At 35.6% G+C, this 10,844-nt stretch overlaps 1 protein-coding gene across 1 annotated transcript; it reads left to right on the forward strand.

The window, feature by feature from the left end:
• The first annotated feature begins 671 nt into the window (after positions 1–671).
• LOC142351837 (uncharacterized) lies at positions 672–7,561 on the forward strand. The gene is made up of 2 exons (XM_075404047.1): positions 672–1,118; positions 7,176–7,561. The coding sequence occupies exons 1-2, from the start codon at positions 786–788 to the stop codon at positions 7,425–7,427; spliced, it is 585 nt and encodes a 194-aa protein (XP_075260162.1). The 5' UTR covers positions 672–785; the 3' UTR covers positions 7,428–7,561.
• Positions 7,562–10,844: the final 3,283 nt, after the last annotated feature.

The following is a 10,844-nucleotide window of genomic DNA, read 5'->3' on the forward strand; positions in this document are numbered from 1 at the left end:
CAGAATTTTAAGTTTCGTAATCGTGATACATGGGAGCGATCATTTCAAAAAAATGTCTTTTTATCTTGCTCGCATTGAGTATTTATTTCAACATGTATTATGCGTGTTAGGACGAATTGCCCAATGTTGCTTACTCAATATGCCAAAATATACACAATTAAATTATCTTGAGTTCGTAATAGTTATATGTCCACTAAGCTGGGGGTTAAAAATTGATCGGTTGATTCAACTGAAAAAGCCGAATTATCAAAAAGCAATTTTCTATTCTTTCGGTACGTGACGTCATCATCTTTCGCATCTTCTGACTTTGTTGGTTGAGCGCATTGAAACATCACATGACGTCGTCTGTCAAAAACGACAACGTAGAATTTTCTATACCAAATGCATGCGTGCTAATTGTTTAAAAGACTGAACTAAAATGAGCCGCTCAATCAACCAATTTTTGAGTTTAACGTGTGAAAATAAACTAACTTCAGCTAATTATTTAATCAGAGGCACAAGTTATAATAAAAATTGTTTTCTCGCAAACAACCTTCAATCGCATCAATTTGGTTAAATTTTCTGCCAGTTTTGTCCAAATTTGACTAAAGCTACTTATATGCAAATGCTGCTCGCTAAATGCCAACGTTAAAATTAGAAAGGTGCTTTTTGGTAATTGGTTTTGATTTACTTGAAAAATTTAATTAATTGTTTAATTAACGCACATTTTCAACTGTTGAAAAAGTCATTCGTCGTAACTGTGAAAAGACCATCGCCTCAACTAATAGAACAAAAACAATAAAAAGATGTTTTGTCAACAAAAACTGTACGGCAAAGTAAACAAAGGTTGGTGGATGATCGGAGGGGGAATTTTGCAACTTTTTTGTATCGGATTTCTCTCAGCTTCCGTCTCCACCGTCGAGTACAAAATGAACAACGTCACCCATTATGGTCAGTTCATGATGTGTCCGGCTCTGGGACCTCCCGGATGTGAAAATATGCCAGACTTCGTGATGTTGGAGGTGTCAAAAGTGTTATCCGCTATCCAATATGCAGCAGCTGTTTTTCTCATCGTGTACTTGATCGACTTTGGAGTTCTAATTCTGAGCAAGCAGGCCACCTATTTCTTCTCGGCTGAGGTAAACTTGTTCATGTATACTAGTGATAACTACATTGAACTTTGACTTGGGAGGAGGGGGAGGTTAGGGAGGTTTACTAAATTTGTGTTCTAAATTTGTGTTTTTTTGGTGCAAATGACTATTTACAGGACACGTTTATCATCTTTTTTCACAGTATGTCATTTATACAGTAATCTGAGAAATGTGCTTGTGAACCCATGTTCCAGAGTATGCAGGAGAACTAATCTCCTTTTTTTGCGAGAGCCGACTTCGTAGAAAAAACTTTGAGCCCTGCTCCTTCAAGTCACGGTTTCTCCCTGTTTTGAAAAAATACAGCCGTCAAAAATATATTTTCTTTATACAACGGCGATAGTTTAGTTTGAACACAGTGATAGCGTATCACTAAAAATGTTGAAAAAGTATTAGAGGAGCCCCAAAATTAGCTAGTGGCTGTTATCAATAAAACTTCAAACAATTTTCTAAATTAGTCCACTCCCTAATGCGAAATAGATTATTAATAGCCGCCTCAGCTTCTCTGCCGGCTATTATAGCGCTCCTATTTTTTTACAATCCAAGAATTGGGTTGTATTGGTGCTCTGTCTTTTTTACAGTTCAAAAAATTTGAATTGTATTGGTGTGCTGTATTTTTTTAAGATCACTTCACGCTTTTTTCGATTTTTTCACGTCAGTGAAAAGTCAAATTAGGGTGGTGATTTTGGTCACACTGACATAGTAAAGGGAGCGAAAAATCCATTAGGTTTGGGGCGTGACTTTTTTCAAGAAACCTTTAAAGGAGTGAGCTATTGGTGTTTGAACAATTTGGAGGTTTCCGGGATGGATTTTTTCAGGTGCGTCAATTTGACTTTTGTTTTCAGCGTTTTTTCTCTTTCGGTGCTTTTAAGACGGTACATATGTGTTCTAATGGTGCGTATTTGCCTTTGCTTGAATTCATTAAGGGGCAGCTAAAAATTTTATGACATTGCCACTATTTGTTGTCATAGAATATTAGTGAATTTTATATTTTGCCCACTTTAAAATTATTTGTTGTCTTATCACTTATTGTCATCAATGACAGGTCTGATTGGTTAATAATTAGGCACAAAAGAACCTAAATAATGACTCGAGTTAATAGCTAGCGGTTTTCATGACTTTGACACTACTTGTGAGTGAATTTTTTGAGTTCTGCAAGTATTTATTGTACTTTATGATTTCTTATCATTTAATATTATTTTGGACAGGTCTCTGATACTGCTAATAGGGGGTTATGTTTATCGAACTAATCTTTTTTGTTCGAAGCTTGTGCTTTCTATGACTTTGACACTAATTGTTTTCAATAATCATTATCGAATTTTTTAGTCTCATTGCTGATAGATCGCACTGGTTACTAAAAAGGCTCATTCATTTCAATTGATAGCTATTGCTTTTTTTTTAACTTATACTCTTGTTCGTTTTTTACTTTTTTTTACTTAATTACTTTTTTGTTTTTTTTAGATTTTGTTGTACTTAATGCGGTTTTATCACAATCTCATTGATGACAGGTCTCAAAAGTGGTCATTAAGGACTCAATTAATTGATGCAATTTTATCCTTCGGTGGCTGTTGCGTTCTGTGACTTTTATACTAAATGTTTTGGAAAAGTTTCAGCTAGTTTTGTTGCGATTTTCGGTTGTTTTTTTCTTAACATTTAATTTTACTAGTAAGAGGACTCGACATTTAATGACAGGTTGTTAATGAGAAACATATGAATATAGAGAAGATGAATTTTTAGTCTTGCTTGTTCTTGTCGTTCCTGTGTTGTTTTATTGCTTAGTCTCATTACTAACAGCTTTCATTTGCCTTTCAACGTTGAGTAAATGATGGTCAGCCCATGAGTTATTACAAATCTTTGAATTGTATTCCAGGACGTGTCCTGCTATGTTTTTAAAAATTTTTGTAAGATGTTTTCACACCTTTTTTCATGACTTCGAGCTTTGAAAACGGAATAAACAGGTAAAGCTCAACTGGCATCAAGTTTCATTAGAGGCCGTTAGCCGCAATTGGTGCAGCGACGTTCAAGTGCTTGGAGCAGTAACGCTACTGGGAAGACTGTAACCTAAGGTTAAAATGCCATATGAAGAACTTTCGTGCCCAAAATGTTGCAATTTTTTGCGTTTTTTCGACAATTTGTAATTTTTTTTGTTGAACCAGTCCAAAATTGAGGTTTGCAAAATTAATAAAGGTGTTTTCCAAGTCATAGCACTTTTTTACCATTTTAATAGCTATATGTTTTTGTACTAAAAGCAAACACGCAAATTGATACTAATTTTTACGATTTTCTCCAATTTTTTTGAATTTTTTGTCCTTTGAGCCCTAGGTGTCAAGGAACTTCCTCTAGGGTTTGATGATAGGTTACTGCTTAGTCTCTAGTGGTAGTAGAAAAGTTTTCAACATTTTATTTTCACAAATTTTAGCAATTTTTTTAATGATAAAAAGTTGCATTTTCAAATTTCTAAACATTGTCATTGTTGAAGCCCCAGGTGCCAAGAAAAATCCTATAGGATTTAATAATGGTTTACTGAAATTTTTTATTGGTCATGGGATTGTTCTCAACATTTTAATATCATAAATTTTTTCACATTATTTGGGCCTCAAGGGCCAAGGAACCTCACGTATTTGATAATAGGTTCCTGTACAATTTCTAGTGGCAAGGAAAGAGTATTCATTTTTAATATCACGAACTTTAGCAGTTTTTTATATAAAATTGGAATTTCTTAACAAGCAATTTCTAGAGCGAGTTTTCCAGCACCATATACCCATGAACCCTATGTAGTGTTTGATAATAAGTTACTGCATAGTAGCTAGAGGTAATGGATTGGTTATCAATATTTTAATAACACTTGTGTTAGCATTTTTTTGATAAAACGCTTTTCATATTTCCAGAAAATTATTAGCTTGTTCCAAATTTATTGAGATTTATGAGCCAATCAACCTATTTAAGGCTTGAAATAGGGATTCGAGATAGTCTCTGCAGACAATGAAATGGTTCTGAAGATACTAATATTACAAATTTGGCAAATTTTTGTTAAAACTTGCAAACGTTTTAAATTTTTACAAGCAAACAAAACTTTTTAAAGACTTGCAGATGGTTTACATGACAGAGCTCCGGAGACCCAGAGCGGTTTAAATTTTATAAAAGTTTGGAAATTTTACATTTTTTTCTTCAGTTTTTTTTGAAGCATTTGTCATATTTCTCGAGTTTATCTACCTTTTGTGGATGATAAATCTTTTTCGAGGCTTGTGCATGAGTTAATGAGTATATCGAACTGTATCATAATCACTTCAGGGTAAAATCTTTGTAGCAATGATTGTTTTGTTTAAGTAGTTCGATTATTTTGTTTCCTAACTTTTGAGAACCTTTTTGGCTGGAATTGTTCAATTGATCTGCTGGTCAGGTACAATAATTTTCAGTTTTTCATTCAGTTTTTTGGAATGTACATCAGGATATGTCCTGCTATGTTTTTTACTTGGACATACTAAAAATGTTTTAACTTTACCTTAGTTCACAGCTTGGTCAACATTTTGCGTGAAATCGTTTTGACTTCTCTCGGCTAATTTTAATCTTTTCTCATTCTACTTAACGTTCCTTCAAACAACAATTGCTCTGCAAAATAATCAAGAGTCAAAAGAGTCATTATCGAAAAACAAACAGAATAGATGCCCGCTGCTTGAACTTTTGTTTTTATGAGTCTTAGTCGCCATCCCGAATGTTTATTGGTAAGAAACAGGAATATGTCAAACTACAGAATGGAATCAACCTAGTTTGCAATGTAAAATAGTTTTTGTATAATAATCAATGTATATGTTTTTCCAATCGAAATCTGGGTTTTGTGAATCATTGGTGCTATGTTTTTTAATTCGTCGTACATTTTTTCATTTTACCTTAGTTCACAGCTTGTTCAACATTTTGCGTGAAATCTGTTCACTCTTCTCTCATTCTGCTAAAAGTGTTTTAAGACAGCAGTTGCTCAGCAAATCAATTCAAAATGAACAGTCTCATTATCAAAAAACGAAATCAAGAAATAGAAACGGGATAAACCCATAACGCCCAAATTTTTATATGGCCGTTACTCGAACTTTGTTCTTAATTACCATCTCTAATGCTTATTGGTATTGATACAAGACCTTGTGTTGTCGCATTACGAAACAGGAGTATGTTCAGATCTAAAATGACATCGAAATAGTTCGGACTTTAAAATTGTTCGTGTACAAAAATCATTTTTCGTTAATTTTTTTCTCTTCTTTCAATCCCAATCTTGGGTTTGGGAATCAACGGTGGCTAATTTTCAGCTGTCTGCCGGTTATGTTTCAAATTTTTATTTTGCATGTTGCTGCTTTTTTATTTTTGAATGTGAAAGCAACGATTGAAACGCGAACGCTCACAGCTCGCAATTGAAACAAATCGGACCTGCGCATTTTAGATGCCCGTTACTCAAATTTCCTAATTACCATCTCTAATGCTTAATGGTATTGATACTAGACCCTGTTTCGTCTCACTGCGAAACAGGAGTATGTTCAGCTCCAAAATGACATCAAAATATTTTGCACTTTAAAATTGTTTTTGTACAAAAATAGCCACCAATTTTAATCGTGTGTTTGAATTGCATTGTAACAGTTGGTGCTGATATTGTGACGCCAAACGTCGCGATAGACTCTTATATATTCGTCAAATAAGACAAATCAAATTTTGTTTAACAACCTACTTTGTGTCCCATTCTAATACTTTGATAACTTGATTTTGATAATGGCTATTGGGAAAATAAATTTTAATAAATGCGTTGATTCATACTTCTTTTTTAAAGCTATTTTTACAATCTTTAATTATTGCGGACTGTTTTCTCTCTCGTCTGGGACTGTTTACTTTAGGACAAGACTCAATTAATCCTCTGAAGCATTTCCTCAATATGCTTCAAATTCTGACCCAGCATCGCTGGCCATGGCCAAGCTTCAAAACATATTAGATTAAAAATCTACAGGAATATTTTGATACAATGCTAATAATTGAAAAAATTTTATGGACGGCTTCAGTATGTGGTCCACCAATGATGCTTTCCAGTTTTTTGCAAACTTACCCAAAATGATAAAATTCGATATATGCTATCAGAGGTCTGCTTAACAATCAACAAGTCGAAACGTTAAATTAACAACGTCCCGTTTAATGAAGTTGAACACAAACTTTTTTTGCCAAAACCAATAGAACTAGAGTTTACAAGAGATAAAGCCAGTAGTTTGTGGGAATCACTCTCACAATTTCTCATTATTGCCGAAAACCGCCGCGCCATAAAAATAAATTAGAAATTAGATTGGATATAATTTCTTGTTGTTTCTTAACTCTTGATCATTTTTCTTGTTCCGGGAAAATTTTACGTGGGCCATCATTTTGAAAGTCGTGACAACGTAGAAATAAAAAACCGCAGACCTTTGAATTGATGTTCACTGTTTTTCATTGACTAAATAAAAGCTTTCAATTCAAGATTCAAATCAAAACATTGGAGACCACTGCATTGAACAACATGGTGTCAATCAGATAATGCAATACAAATTTTGATCAAACTCTGATCGCTTTTTTAATCCTTCCGATTCAAATTCAATAAGAATCACTGTTTACTTTGATTTAAGCCAAAACCGTCCATTTATTTGAATTGAAGTTGCTCTACAAACTCACTTAATTGCAGGATTTGGCGAGTTCGTCTAGGTTCTGTATCAGTTTTTGCTTATCAACGGTACCCCATAAAATACTTTTTTTTTCAAGTCTTGGATAAATTCTGAATGATCAAATGATGGAAAATCGGTTGCCTTCATCATTGTTTTTATTCTCTGTAATTGTAAACTCTACGTAAACAATTGTAAAAGAATCGTTATGGCGACGAGAATTAGCTATTAGAACTTGAGGTAGTTGATGCTATCAAATGAGCCAATTTAACTTAATTGAAATTTATATCTTATCAGGCGCTCTTGAATCTGGCCTTCAACATTTTACAGCCCAAGCAAAAAGTTTTGCAAATCAATGCAGTATTGGGAAAGAAAAATGGCTGTTGTACAGGTACACCAGCATGTATACAACTTTGTGGTCCTAATCAGTTTCATCCAGATGTCAGGGGGAGTCTTCGGACCAATTCTCTGCACCTGGTATTTCCACGACCAGCTGGAACCTCTGGATTGGGGACACTCGATGGCTACTCACTGGATCCAACTCCCATTCTCGGTTCTCAGTTTCACGGTTGTTTTCCTGACTAATATCTACACGAGGAGAGAAGACTTCGCAGGAGTTGACGAAGTTCAGAAGATGGTCTGATCAGATACGACAAAAATAACTTGATATAGTATGTCCTGTAAAGTTGCAACACAAGAGAAAGTTCGAAAAACTGTAGACTTGCAAATGGGCATTCATTTGCAGGTCAGTGATCACTTCTTGTAACCCAAATTGCACCCCACCCGTGATTTTTGCTCTGACTTGCAAATTGTGTTTTGTTTTATAGCATGTTACTATGTAAATAAATAGCAGGTGTGTGTGTGTGTGTGTGTGTGGGGGGGGGGGGGGGGGGGGGTTGTCAGAATAGACCCCTCAAATTAATCAGAAGTGTTTGCATGTTTTTTATTTGTGAACATTGACCTTTGAATTATTTCAATTGACTTTTGAATCGTTCACTTTCGTTGCAACTTTATTTATGAGACTTACTACAATGTTATGCCATAGAAATGGCGTCTACGCGATTTGATTGTTCATTATACTCACGCGCTGATTTGCTCTTGAGCAAAATTGTATGAATTTAGACACTATAAAAATTAGCACTTCTTAAAAATAAACCCGAATGTTTCTTTTGGGTAAACATTTTTAGGTAAATTGTTTGTATTTTTTACTGGGCTTGGTTATAGAACATACTCAATAACAACACTTCGGAAAAGTTGACCTTTGTTATTGAAGAGAACTTGAGAAATAAATAATTGAAAGCAGCAATTCTAATTTGACGTTACACCAACTGATCGGATTCAAATCTATCAGCAATGACAAAGTTTTTGATTTGCGTAAATTGTCGTGTTAAGTTGTCATGCTTGGGTCATCATAGAAAAAAAAACAGATTAAATGTCAATGAATTATCCATTTCAATTGCTTGTTTTGAATAAAGTTTTATTCTTTAACAACTATTGTACAATATAAACACCGTGACAAGTGACGGCGGCTTATCGATTGAAATGCTTAGAATGATTTCTTGTATTTATGTAAATAGTGAAAATTTATTTTTGTTTCCGTTGACAGTTTCTTCGATCAGCTAAAAGTTGCGATGATGTAAAGTCCGACAAGTTTCGGAAGAAGGCTTATCAGATAAAGCATTACCTGAGTCAGATTTTACAAGACACTTTGTCAGATATTACAGGCAAAAAAGTTTTGTCAGGTCTAGCACGATGAAAAATTGAACTTATCCGACATTAGAGGACAAAAATTATTCTTCATCTTTCAGAATAAAAGAAGTTCAACTGCTGAAGGAATTTTTATCGTAGCAACTAATAAGAACTTGTAGGAACTAAATTTATATTGTGTCTTACAAGATGTTTCAAATCAAAATTCTTTAATCATTGGGATAGAAAAATGTCCATTTTCTGTTTAAGCATTGTAGAGAAAATGAGAAACAGCAATTGTAGCCTTCAGAGTCTATCTTTGATTTGTCTTCTAAAATCTACTGGTTTTTTTGCAAGTCGAAAAGGGTAGTGGTTTTAAAAGTTGGTAGAAAAACAGATAAAGGAAAAAAGTACAAACAGTTATAAGATCCAGCATTGCCAGAGTAAATCGATAGACACTTGGTCTGGCCAGGAATTACAAAACAATTATCTAGTCTAGCTAGATTAAAAAGCAAACTTTCAGACCTTACAAAACAAAAATTCGTTTATATCAGATTGTCGTACTCTATTTAAATAGAGTAGCTATTCGCGATGCGGGTGCGCTTAATTTTACTTAAACGGCGATTCGCGGAGTGAGATCCTGACTTGAATACTTTACGCTTACTTGCGGAGCGGGAATTACAGAGAATTGTTCAACTGACCTTGAATTGCAAAACTAAGAGAATGATCTGAAGTGCTTGTTAGCAAATCTTGAATGCGTGATCAGACATGCCTGATCACGAAGCGGGAAACCAAGAAAGGAAGTATTGAACAGATCATAAAATACTAAATGAACAAATATGAACTAAATGATCAAGGGCAAATGAATTGAACTAATTTAAGGGCGCCGTATAAAATTTACCGAATCAAATAATTAACAAAGGATGATATCCTTGGGTATCACATACCCCTTGCATCAACAAAGAAAATTGTTACAATAACCATTTTTTGAATGTATAAAATGATAACAATATTTACAAATTAATACTTGGTTCCCGGTTAATTAAGTAGCAACAATATATGCACTGGTTATCATAGCTAAAAAAAATATATTTTTCAACTTAGAAAATTTGTAGTTAAATCAGTTTGTATGAGAGTTCAGTTTCTAAATGTTCACTCATCCGAATCATGACCTTCAGCCTCAAGCACTGTCATTGAGCGTACGAGTGTTGGTGTGTCGATATCCAAAAGTGGTGGATCTCGCGGAGCGGGTGGAGAGACTTCTCCTATTCTTGGAGAGATATCGATGTCGGTCGGCTGTTGGTCTGCAATGTGTTGCAACGCTTCAACAATGGATTCGGGTGGGGGCTGGTAGTTCTCAACATCACCCGCTCGCCGTGGTCGTTTAGGTGGTGGTGCGATTGTTGAATCGGGAGATGGACTTTCGAAGCCATAATAAGAAGGGTTGCGGCGATTTCTATCTGACGATCTTTTCGGTTGTTGTGCGGCAGTTGTAGTTGTGGACGAAGTCGTGGGTTGCTCGCTATGCGAAACGGTACTTGCTTCTTGCTGTTGGTTTCGAATGGCAGCAAAGTTGGGGATCTTTGGAATTCGTCCTCGCATCGCGCGTGAAATATTTGATTTTGAAGAGGAGACCCGGCTGCCCGGATCACGCTTGCGGTGCTTCATTTTCTTATCTCCCTTCTGTTTCCTCGTGAACTCTTTAACATGGCTTTGGATCAACTTCTCCACGAATTTGTCCACAGATCTTGGTCCCCTGTGGTCCGCGTATGCTTTTAACCGAGTTTGCCGCTCCAGTTGTGTCCCGAATTTTGCGATATCGCTTTTCCTGACTGTCACTACGGGTTTTCCGGGTTCTTTAATTGTGGAAGTCGTCGGGCTAACTTTGAGTATATGCGAGCCGGGAGCAAGTACCTCATATAATCTCTCTTGGTTCTTCTTAGAACGTTGTTTCCCATGAATTTATCTGGCTAAATTCAATTCAACCGATCGCTCTTTTAGAGGAATTGGTCGATGGGCCTTCGTCCGCAGGAAGCGAGATTCGCCATCTGTACTTGGCCTTTCTCTGGTTTTCCCTTCTTGCGTCGCTCGTGACATTCCTACCTCGACCTCGATGATTCTGCGGTAGCCATTCACCCATTTGTCATCTGGGAGTAATTTTTCTGGCATCACTGTTGCTTCATCTAAATAGTAGTTTACAATGCTTTCATATGCGAGATTGGACAATTTAGGCGTGGCCGAGATCACGCTCAGCGGGGAATCAGGTTTTCCTCCAAAGTGTGCTTCGAAGGGCGAGGCCTTTGTTGTTTTTTGTTTACATATTCGCAATTGATGTATTATTATTTTTAATGTATGTTTTACATGAAAGGCATTA

The sequence above is a fragment of the Convolutriloba macropyga genome, chromosome 13, assembly GCF_964194025.1.
Source record: "Convolutriloba macropyga chromosome 13, txConMacr16.3, whole genome shotgun sequence".
NCBI lineage: Eukaryota > Metazoa > Xenacoelomorpha > Acoela > Convolutidae > Convolutriloba > Convolutriloba macropyga.